We start from the raw sequence: 23,794 nt of genomic DNA on the forward strand, positions 1-23,794 counted from the left end.
CACCCTTACACCTTGGTCCTTTCAGGGTGGTGGCAGACGCGCACCCAGCTCTGCCTCCCATTTGGTCGTTGGGGCTGCAGCATCTCCCCTCTGCGCCTCCCCCGTCAGCCCCTGTGTGGCCCGGCCAGCGCCTGGCCTCCCACTCTCTTCCCTTGTCCCAGCTTCTATCCCTGGTCAGACTACATTTCCCTGCACGTGTAATCCAATAACTAACTGTCAGGTCTCATTGGAAATGATTTCTCCCGAGGGCACATCTCTCGGAGCCTGACTCTGACTTAGAGAGGAATTAGCCACAACTGGGATGTAGTGTTCTCGGACACAAGTAGCTTAGAGATGGCACATGTTTTTGGTGGGCATCCTTGAGACTGAGGATATGAACCTCATGACAGCTGCACACTTCTCCAGGACTTAATATAAGCACAGCTATCTCGCTTATCTCCGGGTCGGCTTTTTTTTTTTTTTTTTAAACAAAACATGAAGTGGAAAACGAAAAGGAGGTGGAAGCGAGCACGAGTCCGGTACGACCCAGGTTTCCAGAGTCTCTGAAACGTGGCCTAAGTTCCACGACTCAACCCCTTCTGCTTAAAGTTCTGACAACGTCCTTGTCGCCCGGGGGCCGCAACCCTGGGGCGCCCCGCGGTCGTCTTCTACTAGCGGTTGTCCTGGAGCCCGCAGGCCCTGCCAGAAAGCGAGACGATCGTCACGTTACCTTTGGGCGTCCGGCACCCCGGTGCGCGGCTGAGGGCGGCAGTGTCTAAATGAGGTTGACAGATGGTGTCAGTGCGGGCACCGGGGAGGCCCCGCGGCGGCGGCGGCCCCGGTGCAGCAGCACTCGCCGGGGCTGGGCCAGGAGGCGGGGGAGGGGAGGCGGGGTGTGCCCACTCCGCGGGGGCGGCTGCTGTCTGGGTGGGGAGCAGGGGCTGCTGCGAGGGGCAAAGAGAGAGAAGATGTCATGAAGTCGGAGCTGGCGGAGCTCTGCTCGGGGTGGGGGTCGTCCTCCTAGCGGGATGTGAGTGAGGCTGGGATCCCTTGGTGTGCACGGGGTGGGGGTGGGGGAGGGAGAGAAGCCCGGGGAGCAGCTCAGAGAGCAGGAGGACCCTGGAGCGCGAGGAGCGAGGAGCGGGACGGAGCGGGCGCGGGCCGCGGGGTCGGGAGGGGAGGAGTGAGCCGGCGGCGGCGCGGCGCTAGGAGGGGCCGGGCGGGGTAGGGTGGAGGGAGGGAGGGCGGGAGGGCGGGAGGGCGGGAGCGGGGGAGGGCGGGAGGAGGGGGCCGGGAGGGCGCGGGCGGGAGGAAGTGCGAGCGACAGAGCCAGCAGCGCAACCGAAGGGAGACGTCGGGCTCGTCCCCGGGGTCCCGGCCCCGGTCCCAGCTCGCGGGCGCAGCTGCCCGGCACCGGCCGCTTCGGCTCCGCAGCCCGGGAGGCCGTTGCGCAAGGCAGGGGCCCCGGCTCGGGGGAGGGATGCGCCGGGCGTTGCCTCCGGCCCGCCGCCGCCGCCGCCGCCGCCAGAAGCCGCAGAGGGACTGAAGGAGGCGACGCCGAAGCGCTGGCCCGGAGTGGCCGCGGCTGCAGCCCGGGCGGCGGGCTAGGGCGCTCGCCTGGCTTCTGGGCCGACCCCGCTCCGGCGCCTCTGTTCCCTGCCCCGGGCCCGCCCCTGCGGCCCGGCCTCGCTCGCGGGTCCCAGATGACCACCGAGAGCGGGCCGCCGCCGCCCCCGCCGCGCCCGCCGCCCGCCCCGCTCCGCCGCGCCTGCAGCCCGGCCGCCGGCGTGCTCCAGGCCGCCTTGATGAGCGCGCCGCCCGCCGCCGCCGCCGCCGCCCTCGAGACCTCCGCGTCGTCCTCGTCCTCGTCCTCGTCCGCCTCCAACCCGGCCGGCGCCTCGTCGGCCGCCTGCAAGAGCGCGGGCGGCGGCAGCGCGGGCGGCGGCAGCGCGGGCGGCGGCGGCGGCGGCGCGGGCACCAAGAAGGCGAGCGCAGGGCTGCGGCGGCCCGAGAAGCCGCCCTACTCGTACATCGCGCTGATCGTCATGGCCATCCAGAGCTCGCCCAGCAAGCGCCTGACGCTCAGCGAGATCTACCAGTTCCTGCAGAGCCGCTTCCCCTTCTTCCGCGGCGCCTACCAGGGCTGGAAGAACTCCGTGCGCCACAACCTGTCGCTCAACGAGTGCTTCATCAAGCTGCCCAAGGGCCTCGGGCGGCCCGGCAAGGGCCACTACTGGACCATCGACCCGGCCAGCGAGTTCATGTTCGAGGAGGGGTCGTTCCGCCGCCGGCCGCGCGGCTTCAGGCGGAAGTGCCAGGCGCTCAAGCCCATGTACCACCGCGTGGTCAGCGGCTTGGGCTTTGGGGCCTCGCTGCTGCCCCAGGGCTTCGACTTCCAGGCGCCCCCGTCGGCGCCGCTCGGCTGCCATGGCCAGGGCGGCTACGGCGGCCTCGACATGATGCCCGCGGGCTACGACGCCGGCGCGGGGGCCCCGGGCCACGCGCACCCGCACCACCACCACCACCACCACGTCCCGCACATGTCACCCAACCCGGGCTCCACCTACATGGCCAGCTGCCCTGTGCCCGCGGGGCCCGGGGCCGTAGGTGCGGCCGGGGGCGGCGGTGGCGACTACGGACCGGACAGCAGCAGCAGCCCGGTGCCCTCGTCCCCGGCCATGGCGAGCGCCATCGAGTGCCACTCGCCGTACACGAGCCCCGCGGCGCACTGGAGTTCGCCTGGCGCCTCGCCTTACCTCAAGCAGCCGCCCGCCCTGACGCCCAGCAGCAACCCCGCGGCCCCGGCAGGCCTGCACTCCAGTATGTCCTCCTACTCGCTGGAGCAGAGCTACTTGCACCAGAACGCCCGCGAGGACCTCCCAGGTAACGTAGCCCAGCGGCCCGCCTGGCGGGCGTCGCCTCTAGGCCTCAGGCCCCGCGGCGACCGTCGCTCCCGCTGGGACGCCAAAGCCCGGGTTCTGAACACACCGCGGGGTGCTGGCACCTTATTCATGGGGTGAAGAAGGGGATGGGGTCTTACCGTCGTCCTCCGTACCTGGGCCCAGGAGCCGGGCCTCTAGAATTGCCTGAGGCTAGGACGATGGTGCAAAGTTGCCTGCCTTCCCGGGTGAACTAGTGTCCCTGTAGAGTGCGGGTCCCTCGGTTCCCGCCTGACTTAGCTTCGAGAGACGGCATGTGGCCTCTGGGGACCTTGGCCAAGGAGCTGTGTCTAGTTCCTTAGGGTTTTTTTTTGTTGTTGTTGTTGTTGTTCCTTTTTGTGCACTTTTTTCCAAAAGTAAATGTCAGAAAGGGAGATGTTCTGTAGGCTGGGGTGTGGGTGGGGAGGAGACTGTAGCTGGGCAAGTGTTCAGAGGAGGGAGAGCAGAGCAGGCTCCCAGGGTCTGCTACCGGAAGGACTTACTGCCGGTGGAGAGGGGGCCAAGCTGTTGAGTCTCCTTCCCCCCACCTCCCACCGTGGGCCCCCACTGATGGCACAGGAGTCTGTCCTGGGCAGCACGACCTGAGGGCCCTGCGGTGACTCCTCTGAGAAACACGCCTGCCCATGAAGCCATTTATAGTGTGGCTGGTTTAAATTGTGCTGGTCACAGATTATGAAAATTTATTGACTTGCCTAGGGCAGGCAGTGAAAGGTGGGAGGGGATGGTGGGAGTGGAGGAGGGAATTTGAATATTTGGCCAGGTCCATCTGCAGAGCGGAGGTAAATAAACCCTTGTATTAACCCCTCCGAGGCACCCCCGGGCTGCACATTAGAATCAATCGGGCTAGCCTGCCTGTCAGAGCCGAGGCCCAAGGGTGCGCGCCTCACACTGACCTCTGACCCGGTCGGGATAGTGCGTGCTCTGCAGGTTCGTGAGTCGGTCGGTGTGCGACAGGAGCATCAGAGGAGAAGGAACCAGAGACGGGCAAAAGATGTCGGTTCCCTGGATGGTGAAGTTTCCCAAATAGGCCTTTTAAATGCGGGTCTCAGAGGTTAACTAAACAAAGACAGTCTCGGCAGGACCACACCGGAGAGGATTTTAGCCTGACTTAACCCACTGAGAGCAGAGTCTTGTTCCACTTTATGGGAATTTCAACAAGTAACCAATACAGACGACCTTCCCCTCTTATTTTTTTATCCCCTCGGACCGGCCGGCTGTCAATCATACACACACACACACACTCACACACACACTCACACGCACATACACACACACGCACGAACACACACACTCACGCACACGCACACTCACACACGCACGCACACACACACACATGCACATACACACACGCGCGCGCACATACACACACTCACACGCACGCACGCACGCACACACACCACACACACACACACACACGCACACACACACACACACACACACACACTTCCCCTCCCGCCTGCCCACCTCCCGGCCCTGCCCGCCGCCTTCCCCGCTCCCCTCCCTGGGCAGTCCCTACTCAACCTGAACCCAGACTCCACGGCTTCGCGGCCGCCCAGAAACAGTATAGGAAGAAAACAAAAACACGCAGGAAAGAAACCCTGGCAGACCCTGCTGTGAGGCCGCCATCGCCCCACTCCACGCAGCAGGCACACCCAGAAGCCCCTAGAAATCCAGGGAGCTGGAAGCACTACTGTGTGTCTCGAGGGGGACGACAGCCGCCCCGGGCCGAGCAGGCGGGCCTCCGCGGCCCTCCCCACCCCCACCCGGAGTCCCCACGACCTCGGGGCCGGGCTGGCCTGACGCCGCACCGGGACGCTGTGCCCCTGCCCCCCGGCTCTCTTGCTCTCGCCTTTCTTGAGCATCCTCCACCACCACCCCAGCCCTTGTTGGCACCGCCCGGGCGGGCCGGAGCGCGCACACTCCCAGCGCGGCCCGCCGTCCCCAGCGCACCCAGGCGGGCCGCGCCCTCCCACTCTCGGACCCGGTGGCCGCGGCCCGTGTGCCAGGGAGGTCGCGGGCAGCACTACCCGCGGGGGCCGCAGCTGGCCCCGCGTCCGTCATGGAGCCCCGCAGCCTTTCAAGAAGGAGCTCGGGCCTTGATGGTCCCGCCCAGCAGACGAAAGCGCAGGCGGCGGCCGTCGGTGGCCGTCGGTGGGCAGGTGTGAGCGCGCTCTCGGTCCTGCCCGGGGCTGGCACCGGGACCTGCTCTGTCGCGCCGAGCGCAGCGCAGTCCTCACCGGCAGCGCAGGACACGTAGGCCGGGCCACACGCCGCTGGGACCCGGCAAGGCCGAGGCGACGCGAGCAGGGCCCGACGCACTGAACGCTGAATCCGGCCCGGCCCCAACGTGCGGTTCGGGGTCCCCTCGCCGCTCGGGTAGCTAGAAAAGACCCAAGGGGACGGGCCTAACGCGGCGCTGAGAGGGGCCCCGGCCGGGAGATGCCGGGCCCGGCCCATTGCGCTCCAGGGCCAGAGGCGCTGAGAAAGCAAAAGCAAAAGCGGGCGGCGGGTCAGGCCAGGCCCTGGGCGGAGGAGCCGCCGCGGGGAGCGGGAGACCGGCCTCGCCGTCCCCAGCCAGCTGCGGGCTCCCGCAGGGACTGCCCGGGCTGCCAGGCGCCTCGGGCCCAAGGGCGTTTCTTTGCGCCCGGAAGTTCTGCGTCTCTAGATGAAGCCTAGAGCTTTCGGGGCCTGCGACGATGCCCGCGGAGGAGGGGAGTGGCGCGCTTTCCTTTCCTGTCCCTCTCGCGCGCGGTGGCACTGGGTCCTCGCATCCCCTCTGCAGCCCGGGCCGGGCGGTTGGGAAATGAGGCTCTCAAAACCACAGGTGAAGGCGCTTGTCCCCCTGCAGCCGGGGCTCGGGGCAGCACTGGACGGGAGCCCGGCGCCGTGGGGACCGCGGAATTCAGAGACACAAGAACCCCCCTTAGGGGCGACTGGCCCTGTGCTTGTGTGTGCACCAAAACCAACCCAAACAGTTGCAGAGTCGCCCTGCGGCCTACAGGACGAGGCTTCGCTGCATTGGAGAGCTGCTTCTCTGCCAGCTTGGTGGCACCTCTTGTCCTGGGTCAAAATTAGAGACGTTAAATGGAGATTTAAACCCCATCATCAGCTGGATGACTTTGTTTTTGACGAGTTTTTTCTTTCTTCTTTCAGTGGGACTGCCTCGTTACCAGCACCACTCTGCTCCAGTGTGTGACAGAAAAGATTTCGTCCTCAATTTCAACGGCATTTCTTCCTTCCATCCCTCGGCTAGCGGGTCGTATTATCACCATCACCACCAGAGCGTCTGTCAGGATATTAAGCCCTGCGTCATGTGAACGGACAGAGGCCACGGGAGGCCCCTCTGTCCTCTTCTCTCCTCGCCGGGGGACAGATAGGAACTGCGATGGACTCACAGAACGTGCACGCGGATTAGCAGTAAGTAGCACACCTCACTTAGACAGAACGTTCGCTGGTATTTGCCTACCACTGGAAGAGGGACAGCCCTGGCAAGGTCACACCCAAATATGAATAACTAACTGCAGGCTCCCAGATGAGAGAGACCGCAGACTGAGGAGCTGGTAAAAAGTCACCAGGTGTAAAATAAAACCGTGTGACTCTGGGATCTTCATTGCCTTCAGTAATCAGGGTCTGGAAAAAGCAGACAAGTTGTGTGTGTGTGTGTGTGTGTGTGTGTGTGTGTGTGTGTGTGTGTGTGTGTGTGTGTGTGTGTTTCTTTGTCTATGAAAACTTGGGTGCTTTTCAAAAAGGCAGTGCTAAGCACAAGATTTCAAGAAAGCCTCATCTTGCTGCCTGGCGAAGTAGCAGAGTTCCGCGTCTTCCCCCTCTCCCCAACACTACGTTTGGATACAGGTGCCAAAGAACATTATTAAGAAGTTATGTAGAAACAATGTGTTTAGTTTAAGAAAGTGATTTTCAGTATTGTGACAATACAACGTTTTTACAAGGTTGTTTTCTACCACCGTATTTTAAAGATATTTTTATGATCTTCGTGTATGCTCACACTTTGCTTGTATTTTAAAAGGAGGATATATTTGCACTTATGTATACTTCTACAGTTTGCCAAAATATTTTGATGTAAAATTTTTTCAATAAAATGTATATAACAAATGGTCGTTTTAGGGACCTATTTCCTCTCTGGGCATCCTGCGAGGTTCTCTTCCCTACCAGCCACAGTGCAACTCTACACCCCACCCCACCCCCGTTGTGTAATTGACGTGGTGTGGGGTCCCTGCCTGGAGTAACACAGGCCAGGTTCCGACTGTGGGTCTTCTCAGGAGAGAAAGAGAGAAAGGAACGTTTTCTGTTATTTCTTTCTTTACCCTAGCTTTTTCTGGCTAAACAAAAACCAGAAGGTGAAAGGAACTTAAAAGAAAACCAGGCAAGATAATGAAAGGCAAGGGTTTGAATTGAGGAAAGCAATTTTCGTGCCCTTTCTTTTTCTTTTTCCTATGCCCAAGGAGAGTTCTGCCCTTTGCTCTCTCCTCTTCCCCACCAGCGTGGGGTGGCACGTGTGGGGCAGAGTGAGCCACCACCCAGAGCTTCCCCAGACTGAGTTTAGCAGCCAAGTGAGGGTTAAGGGCCCAAACAGGACCCTGCTTCCCCTCTGCAAGTCACAGCCTTGTTCTGGGTGTTGATCAGGTCTAAGGAGTCCAGAGGGGAAGGCTGCTGACGTAGTGGGCAGCCTCCAAGCATCTGGGTTGGGGTTTTTTTTGTTTTTTTTTTTAAACTTCCGTGGAGAGTTTAAAACAGCATCTGGGACTCCCCCAACAAGGTGTTCTGAGGCTGCGCTCTGTCCCACCTTCCAATTCAGAGCCCGGCTGGCCCAGCTCAGCAGCTGCACTCCCCAACCCCGGCCCAGCACCCCTTTCTCCCTTGTCCCCACCAGCCCTCCTTCCTTTTAACAAGGGATTCCCTCCGCCTCTCCCCACCGCCCCCCTTTCCTTTCTTGCTAGGTTTCACAATCATGAATGTTGCAGGCAGAGCTGGTGAAGCTCTGGATTAAAGAACGAGAAAGCAGGCCAACTAGGCAGGAAGACTGACTTCTCACCCAGCTCACCCATCTGTCTGACCAGCCCTTCAAATCCATGGCCAGTGTTGGCGACTCCAGACCTGAGCAGGAACAGACAAGTTCTCAGCCACAATCACCCTGGGGTCGTTTTCCTCTCCAACAAAGGCCTGGATTCTTGTTTTTATTTTTGCTTTCCTGAGTGGAAAACTCACCTTTGGTTTTTGTCCCCTAAAAGTTCTTTCTACCAACCAAATCACCAGGCACTCAGAAGACATCTCCTATCCCAGGGTTTTTGTATTCTCAGTGAATTTTACTCTAAAGACAGTCTCATCCATAAAACATCTTATTTCAAAAAGCCTTAACCATCTTCCTAATCCGTAGGCTTCTTTCTTATATTTTCCAAAATTAAGCAGTGATTTAAACTTTTTTTTTTTTTTTTTTTTTTGGTCTCTCCATTATCATATTTGCAGTTAAATAGGACCTTTTTTTTCTTTTATAGTGAGCTACTCGGGGGCCTGCTATAAATTATGAAGTCAGTTTCAGAGTTTGCTCCGACCACAGTGCTGTGTTTACATTCCTTCCGAGGCAGCCGGCATGGTCGTAATTTATATCCTAAACACTTGAACGTAACTTGTTTATACAGAGCATGACAAGACCTCAAAGACGAAGACTCCGCGTCTGCCTGACCGCATCGGGAGGGCCAGCGCGCCCCCTGGTGGCGTGAGGAGACCCCCGCACGTGGGGACTTGGTCCTTCCAAGCTGTGCAGGAACTTTACGAAATGACCCGTTTCGTCGTGAAACCAGACCAAGGTTCATTAGCAGACCTCACCATACTTCCTAGGTGCTAAAATCCTGACTTGCCACCTTTGTGCTTCATTTTTAGATTTCTCCCCAAATAAGGTTGTTGTTTTGTTTCTTTCTGAATCAAAACTACTTCTCTAACTGCCTTTCTCTCAAAGACACACAAGCACACACACATTTATATTTTTCTCTTCTTTTCTTTTCTTTCTTCTCTCTTTTAGAAACAAGCAGTGCTTATCTTTAAGTCGTGCTCAAATGTTAGTGGTTACTAACTAAAACAAGTGCTGCAGTGCCTTTAGAAGTGAAAATAAATGAACTAACTCAATTGGGGGCAAATGTCTCAACTATTTTGTTATCAAATGTATTTTGAAGGCTAAGAGTCTCTGCTCATTGGTGGAATAAAGTGATATATAAAAAGGCATTTCATTATTTTGTGTAAGAATTATTGTTTTTTGGTTAGGGTTACATACATAAAGAAGGAAGAAACCAGGTAAATACTGAGAATGTACCAAGTCCTGGGTACTGTGGTTATTCCATCCTTTCAATATCCCTGTGACGTGGGGATTTTGATCCTATTTACAGATCTGCACAGAGTATTGGCTTTCAGGGGCTCGACCCATGTCTTCCGATTTCAGTTCATTTCATGCATTTCCCCAACATTGCCTCAAAGAGCTTTGCATGTGACATTGCACACATGTGAGCGGTGACAATCTTCACTCTGAAGCAGTAGTTCTCAAACTTGAGTGTGCATCAGAATCACCTGGAGGCTGCAAGGCCACCTCAGTGTCTGATCCAGTTGATCTGGGATGGGGCTCAGGAATTTGTGTTCCCAATTAGTAAGTTCCCCGGTGATGCACTTTGAAAACCACAGCTCTAGAAAGGCAGTTTGAATGACAGATATTTTTACAGGTCTGATCAGAGGCTGTTAAAGGTAGCCCATTAATTAGCTAAGCAAAGATGTAAAAATGTTTTTAAAAATACTTTGTCCACCCAGATGCCTCTGCGATATATGACCGGTCCCTGGGATAATGCAAGGCCTAATTTTGGACCCTAGGCTAGAAAATAGGACCTCCCTATTCTTGTTCAAAGCAATGAGGCCTCTTGTTTTATTCTAGTAAACATTTCAAAGAAGAGTCAGGTGGAATCACTAAAGTCGACCTGGGTCAGTGAAACAATAAGTGTAGAGCAGCCATGTTGGAATTCTTCCAACAGAAGGAGATGGCAATCTGAGCGAGGTGGGAAAAGAAATGCCCTTACTGGTTATAAAATCTTTTGAAGATGGGACAGAAAGAAGGAAAAGAAAAGGGGCTGTGATCTCAGGGCATAGCAATAGTGATCCCTGGATTCAAATAGGTCGGGCAAAACCATGGTCAGTGGAGGGAGAGAGCAGAGAGGGGAACAGGGAGGAGAGAGGAAAGAGGAAAAGAGGGAGAGAGACAGGGAGAGTGAAGGAAAGAAAGATGGAAGGAGAAGGGGAGGAGAGAAGAAAGGGGTTGGTGAGGAGGATCTGAACACGTCTCCTGGGCTGTCCCGAGTACACAGCAGCCCTGGGAGTTGGACTCCTGTCCTGGGAGGTCACCATCATCTCTTGGGCCTCTGGGGCCAGCGCCCAGGCTGCCAGGCCCACGGGCTTCTGTTTTATTTGGCTATTGCCTGTATTCTGGGGAAGTAAGTGAATTCTCTAACTGTGCACCCTCAAATTTTCTGAACTGAACTGCTGCAGCAGCTTCTACAGGATTTAGGGAGAACAATCTTGACTTAACATTTTAGAAAATGGAAATCTCATTTCTGGGAAAAATCTTCGGGCTCTCCAGATGAGCCAATGCATGGCATTAAATAGAACTAGAGGCTCCTTCGCAAAAGAAAACCTCTTTCTGTAGATTCATATACACCTAATTACTGTGTATCATGGTGATTAATTCAAAACAGGCACCGACTTATTTAGAATGGAAATATATTTTAATATATTTAAGCAGAACGGAAATACATTTTAGCAAACCTGCCTCTATGAAACACTATCTCAGCAAGGAAAACATTTCAGATATAGACTTGGGACCAGAGAGGGCCATGGCCCACGGACATCAGGATCATTGGGGAAAAAATGAAAGTCCTTGAAGTTCTTTCAAAGTTCAGAGTGCCCCCGAGTCCACAGCGACCCAACTGATAAATATCCAGCTCTCCTTTCCTGGGGGGACATGTATGATATGAGCCCCATCCATCCCAGGGCTGAATTGCCAGAAATGTATTCATGACAGCAGGGAGAGGTGTCCTGGGGCGCAGTGGGAGGCCGATGTCCTCCCTCAGCAGCTTTCCCTGGGAAGGGACGGACCCACCCCACCCTTCAGCCTGGGAGCCACTGCCTGGAGCTGCCCAGCTCACACCAGGGAGCCCTGGCCACCGCTGGGCAGGCCTCACCTCCCAGAACTGGTAGTCACCTCCACCAGCCAGAATCACCAACTGCTCTTAGTTAGGTGGGGCCCAGCCCCAGAACGTGGGAGAGGAAGACCCCCTCCCAGGCTCTTGCCTGGGAATCACTGGGCTGCCACTTGGCCTCCCACTCCCCTGAGCGGTTCCACCCAGCGCTAAACACAGGAGGCATCAGGAAGCCGTGTGGACTGACTGGCTGACCCGTGGGGCATGTGCCGATCTACCCTGACAGCTGCTCCTCAGGAAGGAAAGGAACCGGACCTGCTATTGGAACAGGATTGCTCTACTGGGTTGAAACACAAGTAACCAGGCCAGGATTTGGGTCTGAATAGGGGTTCCAGAGACATCAGGTCGGCCACAGACGCTCACACTGGGGCTGGCAGTCGTTGGACACTACATCTGCATGCACAGCACTGGCTCAGCCTGGTGAGTGCAGAGGAGCCCAGAGAGCTTTGACAAGCCACCTGCGGCACCCCGTGGCCCAGCCGGCCAGCCAAGTCAGTCACCTGGGGTGAGACCCAGCTTCAGTGTTCTTTAATGTCCCCTGGATGTGGCCAAAAGATAAATGAAGAAATGCTCAACATTTCTGATCATTAGGGAAATGAAATCAAAACCACAATGCGATATCACATCTGTTAGAATTATCAAAAAGACAAATGATAGCAAGCTTGGTACGGGTGCGGAGAAGAGGGGACCCTGTACGCTGTTGGTGGGAATGTAAATCAGTATGGCCATTTTGGAAACAGTACGGAGGGTCCGCAAACGCTGGAAGTAGAACTTCAACACAATCCAGCAATCCAAAGGATCTGAAATGCCACACATCAAACAGCTGTCTGCACCCCCATGTTCGTGGCAGCATTATTCACTATACACACGCGCGCACACACAAACGCGCACACACACATATGTAAAATGGAATACTATGCAGCCTTTAAAAAGAAGGAAATTCTGTGATTTATGACAACACGGATGAACCTGGAGGACGTTACACTAAGTGAAATAAGCCAGGCCCAGAAAGATAAATACTGTATGATCTCACTTACACGTGAGATCTAAAAAGGTCAAAATCATTGAAACAGAGAGGAGATGAGGGGTTACCAGAGGCCGGGGGGGGGGGGGGGGGCGAGGGGGAGCGGTGAGGAAAGGGGAGATGTTGGTCAAAGAGTGCAGAGCCTCAGGTGGACTGGAAGAATACGTTTAGGATCCGTTGTCCAGCACGGTGGCCACAGTTAACGGACTATATTTCAAAATTGCTAAGAGAATAGATTTGAATGTTCTCACAGCAAAAAAATAAGTTGGTGAGATGATGGATATGTTAATTAACTTGATTGAATCTTTCTACAACATATACATGGATCAAACACCGTAGCGTACCCCGTAAATATACACAATTATTGTTTGTGCATTAAAAACAAAGAAAGAAAGAAAAGGAAAGGAAAAAAGCTCTCTGGGTGCTTCTAATGCTCCAGCCACAATTTCTAATGGCTTGTGTGCAGCATCTTGTTAATGTTTTATGGAAATCCTTGGAGGATGGTAGCTTACAGAGAGAAAATGCAGCCTCAGGTGTGTTAAGCTCATGGCTGCATGTTGCCAGGTAGAGTTGTCTGTTAATCAGTTACTCAGGCACTTTCCATGAGGATGTGAACAAGGAATCGACAAGGCTAGGGTCACCTCAGTGGGCTGTGCAGACTCTCCTGCTGGGGTCCCCCACAGGGCAGCCATCGGGATGCTGATTGGCACAGTGGCAGAGACTGCGAAGACACTGGGTCCACAGCCCCTGCGCAAAAGACACAACGGTCCAGCAGTGAGGGCCACACAGGTGGTCCCAACTGATGACCAGGAGAGAGCAAGGGCAGCAAAGCAGGGCCAAGTGCAGGGACACACAGACACACAGACTCAACACAGACACGTACAGACACACAGGCATACCGACACACACACTCACATGCACAGGTATACGCAGACACACTCATACGCACACTCTCAGGCACACACACACACACATTCACACTCACACACATTTTTTATTCAGTTGTAGTTCTAGCTCCAAGTACCACAGGCTGACGTTTTATCACGCCTGCCATCTTTCCAAATCTCCAAATTGACCACAATGGTTTAATCATCACCTTCCGTGGTTTCCTTTTTTCTAATAGCAGAACTTTCCCCCTCTAAACCCAGAAGCAGAAAAAACAACTTCTTTTAAATTAAAATGTTGCGCTTGTATTCAAAGGCCAAACAGAGCCCCTGGCCATGGACAAGGCGGCCAGCTGGAATAAGAGCCTGTGCAAAGTTTCCCAAGACATGAGTAAGAAATAGGGTGCCTTTGACAGCATGGGAGCCTAGTGGTGCCGTTCTTCCACGTCACACTTGGACAGGGCCCTGGTGGCTCTGTGCCATGGCAAGGTCCTGGGGATCTGACTCAGCCTTGGGACATGGGGTCCCCCTTGCAGTGATAAGAGTAGGGTCTGGTGGACAAGAGCCACCCCTCCTCCTTTTGGATGATTCCTTCTTTCCAAGCAGGTCCCAAGTCCCATAAGGAACTGAGCAGGTGACCAGACAGGGAGTACTAGATGTGAATCTCCAGCAAAGAGGTCCCTTCCATGCAGCACACTAATTAAAGCTGCTGCTCCAGCTTCAGGTCTTCACCAGTGCAGGGGCTAGCCAACAGATCAAGGAAACCCCACAAACAGGTGGCTCTAGGCTGCAGGGGTGGACCCAGTCCCTACTGCACCCTGCGAAATAGCTCCTGGACAAAGTACATATGCCGAAGAAAGTGTCCCAGAGATGTCTGCAGATGTCTCCCCACCCTCAGCCCTGTGCACCGAAGAAGAGCAGGGTCCACAGAGGCCAGCACAGCTGCCTGTATTGAAATCCTACTCCTGTCACTATGGCATGACTCAAGCTATCTGTGCCACAGATTCCTAAACTGGGTAAAGGGGGTGCTAATACCAACCCTCAGCATTAATGGGATGATTCACAGTTCTACAAAGCTGTTCATTTCTGGCCTAAGATATAGTTCCAGCCCTCAGTTTTCTATGAGCATAGAAGCCTGGGGCGGCCAACGTGCAGACAGCCTGGTCCTCTCATTTCATTTCTACCCATTTTTCTACATAAGTAGAGTCCCAGAGAAGTCCTAAATAGAGGCAGGAAAAAGTTGCTGTGTCCAGTGTACACAGATGGAGGAGGTGAGGCACAGAAAAGCTAGCAGGTTACTGTATCAGTCTGCTAGGGCTGCTGCAACAAAGGACCTCAAATCAGGTCATTTAAACAACAGGAATTTATTGTCTCAGTCCCAGAGGCTGGAAGTCTGAGATCCAGGTGTCACATGGGGATTTCTCCTGAGGCCTCTCTCCTTGGCTTGCAGATGTTGTCTTCTCCCTGTGTCGTCATGTGGTCATCCCTCTGTGTGTGTCTGTGTCCTAATCTCCCCTTTTCCTGAGGACACTAGTCACATTGGTTTAGCACCCACCCTAACAGCCTCATTTTACCTCTGTAAAGATACCTTTACAGATTACCTCTGTAAAGACCTTATCTTCAAATAAGGTCACTGGGAGTTATGACTCCAACATATTTGGGGGTGGGGGGAGCATAATTTAACCCATGACAGTTACAAACCAAGCTCAGGGCTGGACAAAAGTATGTGATTTCTGCAGTCATCAACCTCCTCCTCTGTCTTAGACACTCCAGTTAAACACGCTCTCTGAAGAGCACATGTGGAGCAGGGCCGTGGAAGTGCACCTCCTCTCTCCACCCGTCGCTTGAGCCTCGGGTGGCCTGGGAGCTGGAGCTTACTTCCTGCAGAGAGAAGCTCAGAAAGCAGCCTACAGCGAGCTCTAGCTGCCTGCAATGGGCAGTATCGCCCCTGAAACTACATCAGACTGAGTTCCCGCACTGAGGATCACATTTCCTAAAAGAAAAAGAAGACAAGGGCAAAGACATTTCACTTTCTTGAGCTGGGGAAGAGCTGCAGTGTTGACACAGCCGTAGGAACGTTGGGTTCATGCAGGCAGCTCTCTGCGGGGCTCGCACGGCTGGCCTGCAGGTGGGTCTTGGCTGTCTCAGGAGGCAGGTATCACCAAACCCACCTCCTGGATGAGCAAACTTGTCCACCATAATGCAGCTGCTACCTAAATCCACTGGACTCCATGCAGTTCCAGGCAAGGCCAGGGTGGAGCCACAGAGAAGGAGGCTTCCCTGGAAGGACATAGAGCCCCGGAAGACGCACTCACATGAGTCAGGGTGTTTGTCCATAAACGCCTGGGACACGCGGCATGGCAGAGTGGACAGCCTCCACCCTCCTGCCACTCAGATGGACCGAATAGACCCTGCAACTGCAGTATCTGAGGCCCCCAGGATGAGGTCCCAGGCAAGAACCAGCTGCTCTGTGAGCCCCAGACTGCACCTGTCCTCAACTGCCCCCAAAGAGTGAGTGGTGGGGACTTGGCATGGGCAGGCCCTGCTCGGCCCTCAGAGGCCAGTTTCCAAGATAGGGCTGGGCTGGGGGTGCCCAAGAAGGAAAGCAGCCATCCCCATGCTGAGATCTGGCTTGGGGCAGGGACTTGGGATTAAAAGGGGCTCCTGGTGTACATGGAGAAGGGGAGGCTGGCCCTTCACACCCAGAATTTGGCCCACACTCCTTACAAAACGCTCGAGCCCCACCCCCACAGAGAGGGTGGGGGCGTTGCTGTCACATTATCTCAAGGAACTGAAGCTCCCGTAGGCTGGGCACTCGCTAGGGCTGCAGCTCCCGTGCCCACCCGTGGTTCTGCAGCCCAGGCGTTCCCCTGAGTGCCTTCTCCTGATTTCTCCTGCAAGACTCTGTTTCTCAGACCGCAGCAGAGGCTGAGTTGAGTCATTGAGGGATTTTAATTTGGAAAACAAGATTACAAAAGAAAGAAAGAAACCACAATTCTATTAACAATTATATGCAGAAAAGGGCCAGAGTTACAACTTTCCTTTTTCTTCCCCAAATTCAGTGCTGACATAAGATGAGGCTTTTCAGAGTTTCCGAGCAGGCCCCAGTCTCATGGAAACAAACAAAAGGTGACTTGGGGGTTGGGGATTGTGTGCGGATGGTTTGATTCTAGTGCTTTTGTTTCCATTACCATCAAAGCCCAGATGAAAATGGTAAATCCGATTAAACTACTGGGGCAGGAGAGAGCATGAAGAGCCCTTGAGAATGAATGAGGATGTTCTCTGAGAAATAGATATGAAAACCCGGGAGCAAGTGTTCCCTATAAAGAAGAATTTACAGGACGAATTGAGATCCTCAAGGCCACCCCGGGTTGTTATTCCAGACCCTGGAGCGGGGGGAGAGATCAGGCAACTCTGAGAACTGTGACTTGAAGACCACCCCGTGTTTTCGACCTTGCAGTTCTTAAGAGCAGCCCCTGAATCTGCACAGCAGCTCAGCGTGGCACCCAGCTTTGTCTTCCTGTCTTCCCAGCCGTCCCCATCAGGGCCGAGCTGTCTGTTTTCAAATCCGGCCTGAAGCAGATGCGGGAGCCACAGGAGAAGAGTCCTTCAGGGTGTCTTGTTTGGTTTGGAAATATTTAAATGTCTGCTGCATTTCCTCTGAGAGGGGAGAAGCCAGGGCCTGTGGGAGAGCCTGGAACTCTGGCCACAGTCCTGCGGGGTCCCCACTGCTCTGTGGCCACCTCTCTGGGACCAGTCCCGGTGCCCCCACTCATACTCCCACCCTCAGCACCATGAGAAACTCAAGATGAGCCCAGACATCCCCCACAATGTGTTTACAGTCAAGTGACTCAGCTTAGCACGCATTTTAAGCCCATGTAGCAATTGTCCGTGATTACAGAAAACTTCTCAGCTCCTGGAAAAATCGCCAGCACATTATTAACCTCAGAGGCCAGACACATGTTTTCCATAGATTTATTTAGATGCTAGTGGCCACCGCAGATGCACATGGGCTTTTAGAATGAAGAGCGTGTAATTAAGACATAATCTCGTCTGCTTTGTAATACATGAAGCAGTAAATGGCTACTGAGATGGATTAAATTCTCCAGCTTCCCTTTGGCAAGTAAGCCTCTCCAAATCTCGCTCTAAACGCAGGCATGACTGTCGCCGCTTCACTGAGGCCACCGTGGGGTGGCCTCACAGCAAAATGCCCTCCTTCGGGGTCCTGGATGCCTGATGCGGGTGGGACCTGAGGTTTCTGCTCAGGCCTGAGAGCGCTGCTGCACTGACCCAGCAGCGTGGGAAAGCGGGAGCCCACGCTGAGCAGCTGACAGAGAGCGGGCTTCGCTCAGTCAAAATACTGACTGGGGCAAGGGCTTGCGGCAGAGGAGATTTGACTGTGTAAACACACAGCTCACCATCGGAGCTTCCTGCATCAGGCACAAGCCAGTGCTGCATTAAAAAAAAAAAAAGCCCAGCATGGATTTCCACATTGTCAGGAGATTTCTGAGGCCTGCCCTTGACAGGTTTAAAACTAAACGCTTCACTTTGGGCCTCTCCGTGTGCTGGAAAATCCAACAGTTTTACGTTTCTCTGTGCAGAGTCAACATGAGCTGCGGCCGAGCATCGGACGGTGTGATTTGCCTTTCTCTGGCTCTGTAGAGTCTCCATACCGAGGTTCCCACCAGAGAATATAACCTCAAACTCTGCCGTTCAAGTCTTATCAAGAAGTTAATTTTCAGGAAACAGCATTCGTGAAAGGTTACCCAAAGACATGCAGTCCGTCCACTCAAATTTCCACCCTTATTGCTTGGGAAAGAATTTTTGACGCACGTAGAGTTGACCACTCTGAGGTCAGCTCAGGCCTGAGCCTGAGGCCTGCACCAAGGGGCATTACAGAGGATGACCATTTGGTGCTCGCTGGTGCTTGTACTGAAGGAGGATATTCAGGTCACGTTCTGTTCCATCAAGGGCATCCTTAGGCACCAGTTTGTTTCTAACTGATGGACTCCGAATCACATAAGTGAAGGTCACATCTTACCCTTAGCCCTGACCACAAGAAAATTCCTGAATGCAGTGCCCTCTCCTGCACCTCCCAGGCTGCAGAGCTCTTTGGAATGCCTGCTGCGTGCAGACTCTACCCTCTTCCGTCGCCCCCGCTTCCTCTCTGCTGTTAAATATATCTCTGCAAGCGGCCTCAGCCTTTCTTTCTTTCTTTCTTTCTTTTTTTCTCCTTATCTCAGGAAGCTTCTGGGTCAATTTTTAGTTTTTTCGATTTGTTATTTTATGCAATGGTTTATGTGCACAAAAGTATAGAGTGAAACTTGGCCGCCCTCCCTCCACTGTCCCCTCCACCGCAGAAGCAATCACCATGTTGTCTCTCGTATGTCCTGAGAGAGTCCGCACAGATACGAGCATATACACATAAGTGAATTTAACTTTTTAATTATAATTTTGATATGTACTGAAACTAAGTAAAAATTTCCCCAACTCTCCAGCTGGTTATTTCCTTTTTATGTACTTACTGAAAAGCCCTTAGAGGTCTTGCTGAAAAGAGTTGTGAATTTTCTTCAAAAGACACACGTGCCACTTTTTCAGTGTGTAGACATGGCTAACATCTTTTCTGCCTCAACTGTTATATAACGTGATTCCAAGTCTCAAAGGGAAGAGAGAAGCAGGAACTGAAGGGACTTGAACAGCCCCTGGAGCCTGCTGCTGTTGAAGGCAGATCCCGAAAGCAACTCCATTTGTAGAGCTTAGCCGGTGTCTGGACACCAGCAGAGGACGTACAGGGCATCTGCAGCCTGGTGTGTTCCCTCGGGCTGCCTGCCTTCAGCCGAGGCACCGGCTCCAACAGAGCATTGACCTGCGGCCTGCGGTGGGAGGGAATGCACTACGGGAGGGAAACCTCAAGTCATCAGGTTTGGAGCTTCAAACACGATCTTGTGGCTTTGGGTTTTCTTACAAGAATCAGAAAAATAAATACTCTCTATTTATACGTGAATGCAGAAACCATTGAACTGCATTATAGAATGGTAATCTCAGGAGGGTGAGGCAGACTGAACCAGCGAGCCCTGTCTGTGTGCCCCGTGGCCGCCGGCCTGCGCTCTCGGTAATCCCAGTCACGACTCAGGTGCACTCGGGCAGCGGCCCTCACGCTACCCTTTCAGAAAATAACAAACAACTCTACCCAGCTTTGAAGAGAAAAGAGCTCCAGGTCTCCTTGTCTGGTGGCCAATTAACCAAGGTCCCAGGTGAGTTGACTGCCTGCAAGTGGAGACAAGACTCTTATCTAACCTGATGGGTTTTTTTTACTAAAAAACCCTTCCTATGTAGGAGCTGACTTGGGGGGCACCAGGAGCAGGCAGGACTGAGAAGAACCCAAGCTCTGTCACATATATTGCCTCATTTAGTCCTCACTTTACCATATCAGAGAGGTCTCAGTGTATTTTTTAAAAAGAAAGGAAACGAGGCTAAGAAAAAGGAAGTGACTTACTTGGAGTCAATAGGGCAGGTAACCAGAGGACGAAGAGAGGGCACAGCCTCTGTGCTCTGATTTTGAAGGTGATACCATCGCCTCCCGGGATCCAGAGAGAGAACACAATCTCCCTGACTTCCACGTCCCTTTTGATATCTTCAATGACAAAATCTGGACCATTCTGGCAAAATCGAAAGATCTCAGAAGGTTGACAGCTGTGGTTCTCAACTGGGGATGATTTTGCCCCCAGGGGATGTTTGCCTATGCTGAGGCAGTTTTGGTTGTCACGCCGCAGGGGAGGGTGGGTGCTGCTGGCATCCAGCTGGCATAAAGGCCAGGGAGGCTGCTAACCATCCTGCGGTGCACGGACAGCCCTCGCAGCGAAGAATGATTTGCCCCAACGTGTCATACAGGTTGACAGAGGTTGAGAAACTCTGGTCTATTGGCTTAAAAAGGTAAAAATTTATAACTTCCAATACTTTCTAAGAAACAATATAGATCTACTGGAGACCTTACTGCCCAAATAAGAGTATTCTCAATAACATCCACCTAAAGAATTCCTTGTTCTGCAACAAAAGCATGCAACACGATGGAGGCAAATCTCCCATGACTACGGGTGCCAGCGGGCCAAGACCTGCCTGGTTCAGCAAGAGGAACACGGCTACGTGCACAGCAGGGCATTCTCACTCAGGAAGCGCACTGACTCTGAAAACCTGAACCTCGGATGATGAACTGCTGTCCCAGAGTTCACTTTTCAGTGGCAGCCAGTCCATCGCCATCCCACATCCATCTCAGACACGGATGCAGCTCGAGCTGAAACCCGCAGGGGACTCAGAGGCGTCCCAGCACAGAGACGACTCATCCTCCCCCAGATGAAAAAGGAGATGTTTGTAACGTGGCTGCCTCCCCGCCTCCGCACTCCAGGGCATTCTTACATCTGGCAAACTAGAAACCACAAGTCAAACACAGAATAACTCAACGAGCTAACAAAGAAATGATCAGGAAAGCCTTTGGCAATCTAATCACCATCATTTCGTTTCTCTTTCTCTTGCTGTTTCGTTCTAAAATTTTCATTAATTCATTCTGGAAATACAGTTTAACTAAGAAGAACATACACAGATTAATCCTTAAGCCAATAACCTAAGATCGTCCAAAGCTATTTTTTTCTTCAGTGTTATAAAAAAAATTTGTGAAACAACATTAATTAAAATTTGAAAAAGAGAGCGAATTACCCCTAATCCCACACTTATAGGAATTTAAATCATAGATGCAGAAGGAGTATGGAGAGGGGAGGTGAGCCTGCAAACCAGAGTAGACACAACCCGTGCAAAACCCCACTCATCCAAGCCAGTCATGGGCATGCAGTGTATGTGGCTTTCTGAGAAATCCAGGTTCTTATGCAAAAATCTCCTGATTTTTAAATATTGGCTTATTTTTTTTAAGCACTGCGCCAGCTAAGTAAAATACATCTGCACGTTAAATGCAAATGATCAGGCCACCAGTTTGAAACTTTGGGTATATAATTTTGCATCCAAACAAGGGTGAACAGAAGAAATTGGTGTGAGTCTTTTACACTTTTAACAGGAAGGTCATATTTGAAGGAGTATTCTCAATAATATTAATGAGTCTTAAGCCTTTGAACTTATTAAGAGAACACTGAAGAAATAATGTAGCTGAAGAAAAGATGTAGGTGAATCAAAACTACTTACTATACTTTTGCACCTGGAAGACAGGTCTCCATCCACCACAGCTGCAGTATATAACTAAAAACTCATCTTTAATGAGAGGACCTACTGTGACGTTAGTGTGTATCAACTGAGGGTGAAAGTGAGAAGACCCCTGGACAAGCAATAAGAAAGTCACTACGGTACCATGGGGCCAGCGCTCCTAGTGCCAACACAGCTGAAACACCTTTGAAGGATTATTACCATATTAAGAATAACAACAACAACAACAACAAAAAACCCTTTTTAATGTACAAGCCACCGACACTACGTTATGGAACATTTCAGATATGAGCATAACTGAGTAACAGTGGAGTGTCCTTGCACACCGACTTCTGCAAAGAATGTCCTCTTACAGTAGAACAAGGTTGGGACACAGCAGAGGGGATCTGCCAGAACTTGGAGTGCTAAGCTTACACGTTCATAACTCAAGTTCACTCACGGTGTAACATGTATCCGTTTGTTACTCTTTGAGCATCACGGCCCCTGCCCTCCCAGAGCACGTCTGGGGAGGAGAGCTCAAATAAACACAAGAATCCAAAGACCTATATAATTTTGAAAAAGCGGTCAGTGCGATGAAGGTGCCAAGCAGCCTCCAGAAATGCCCATTGGTCCTGTCACCACTGGCGATCTGAAAATAAATGGGAAAAAATCAAGACAACTAACCACCAGGGCCGTGGTGTACACCCGATTCTCAGCCCAGGACTCTTGCCTAAAGCCGTCAAAGACACACAGGGTCTTCAGGGGGAGAATCTTCAAAGCCTGGAGACAAAAGAATTACTATGAATTATTTAGATGTTCTCATTAAAAGTAATTGCACCATTTGAAAGAAGTAACTCATGAGCACATAGAGACAGATTTAGTACACCCTGATCAGATGACCGCAGGGACCATCCCTTTTCACAGCAATGACATTGCAGGTTGAGGGTGATGAGGCAGAGCAACTGTGACGCTTGCTGCTGGCCCTGGTGAATCCTAGGGTATGTAGACCGGTGTTTTATAAAAGACCGCTAGTGCTGAGGGAACCTTGGAGGTCATCCCCCATCCCCAGACTCCAGGACCAGGAAACTTCCATCCAACCCCCAGATGATTTATTAAGTACCTGTTCTTCTGGGGTAATTTCCTCTTGAGTTTATGATCTATCATCACCAAAATGATTTGCTGTTGAGGGCACACAGACAAGTAACCCTTGGACGTGAAACAGGAGCACACCCCAGTAAAGGTTTATCTGTGTTCCCTGCTGGGCACGCTTTGAGTTAGGGATTGTCAATGAGATGCTGTTGAGTGTCAGGCCTGCAGGGTCCCCTCACGCTGACTCCAGCCCGTGGAGGACCACGGCACAGAGATCGCGAGAACGAGGCTGTGTGGGCTTCTCAGGCAGCCCCAGTCTCCCCCGAATCTGGCTGTTCTTCCCTCAGCTGCTGCAGCACAGTCACAGTGCGACGCTCGCTCGCACGGCTGCCAGCAGGCGAGCGTGTGACCGCTCTCTGGCGGCCTTGTCCTTAGCCTTGTCCTGCCTGCTGAGCTGTGGGAGGCTGAGGAAGCAGCTGCCAACCCTGGTGGCGACTGTCGCAAGTCCACACGCACATTCTGAGCATCTACAGCATGAGTCCCTTCCATAAAGCTGGGTAGAGGGTGCATCTTTGGTGGAAAAACACGGGAGCTGGAGGTCAAGGGCTTGACTGTCCCTCTTTCCTGGTCACCACTGTGGGAACACAACAGGCTGCAGAGAAGCTTCAAGGAGATTGCTCAGGTCAGCGGCTCTGGGCACACAGTAAATGCAAAATAAGTTTAGCCATGATGAGGATTTCCTACGCTAACGCTAAACTCGCCAGCAAATCATTTAACTTTCCTGGCTCTTTCTTCATTGAAAGCCAAGAGGCTGGCCTGTTCAACTCTAAATGTCTTCCTGGCTCTAAAACTCTATAACTAGAGGGCAAAGGCAATTTCAAGGGCTTTCAGGTCAGAAATCTCTTTTAAAATTATGGGGGCCAAATCCCCTGTCAGGATTTCAAGCCGCAGGATAAAATGAAGGAGTGTGATTCAAACAAACTCACTGGTCACCAAAATTTGACACAACCCCCAGACTCACATGGGATCACAAAGTGTCCTGGCCAGTGCAGGTCACAGAAAGTGTCTGTGGTCCTGCAATCAGCAGGCAAGAAAAATGAGTAATTCATAATTTGTCACATTTATATAGATAATCATTTCTATCTTTATAGCGGTTGCCATTATCAAACACATGTGCTGGATACCACAGTACGTACTTTATATTCTTTTTCTTTAATCTCTCCAGTGACCCTGTCAGGTCGATTTTTATAGATGAGGAAACAAGACTCAGAATGCACGAGTAACTTGCCCAGGGTCACAGAACTATTACCTCCATGCTAACACAGTGCAGCCTGGAATTGAACCCAAGCCTGTGAGACTCCGAATCTCACACTCTTTTCACTGTGTCACGTACATTGAGTATTTGTTTATGGAGTGTTTTTATAGAAGCAACACTTATCAATTTGCACA

At 52.7% G+C, this 23,794-nt stretch overlaps 1 protein-coding gene across 1 annotated transcript; it reads left to right on the forward strand.

The window, feature by feature from the left end:
• The first annotated feature begins 1,682 nt into the window (after nucleotides 1–1,682).
• FOXF2 (forkhead box F2) lies at nucleotides 1,683–6,235 on the forward strand. Its single transcript, XM_063096073.1, has 2 exons — nucleotides 1,683–2,862; nucleotides 6,072–6,235. Exons 1-2 carry the CDS (start codon nucleotides 1,683–1,685, stop codon nucleotides 6,233–6,235), a joined length of 1,344 nt encoding a protein of 447 aa, XP_062952143.1.
• Nucleotides 6,236–23,794: the final 17,559 nt, after the last annotated feature.

This window comes from Cynocephalus volans, chromosome 5 (assembly GCF_027409185.1).
Source record: "Cynocephalus volans isolate mCynVol1 chromosome 5, mCynVol1.pri, whole genome shotgun sequence".
Classification (NCBI taxonomy): Eukaryota; Metazoa; Chordata; class Mammalia; order Dermoptera; family Cynocephalidae; genus Cynocephalus; species Cynocephalus volans.

Bases quoted from the DNA above. Each gene is read 5' to 3' on its own strand.
- FOXF2 (XM_063096073.1), top strand. From the start codon at position 1,683: ATGACCACCGAGAGCGGGCCGCCGCCGCCCCCGCCGCGCCCGCCGCCC. The intron at 2,863-6,071 runs GTAACGTAGCCC...TTCTTCTTTCAG, and splicing joins CGCCCGCGAGGACCTCCCAG to TGGGACTGCCTCGTTACCAG.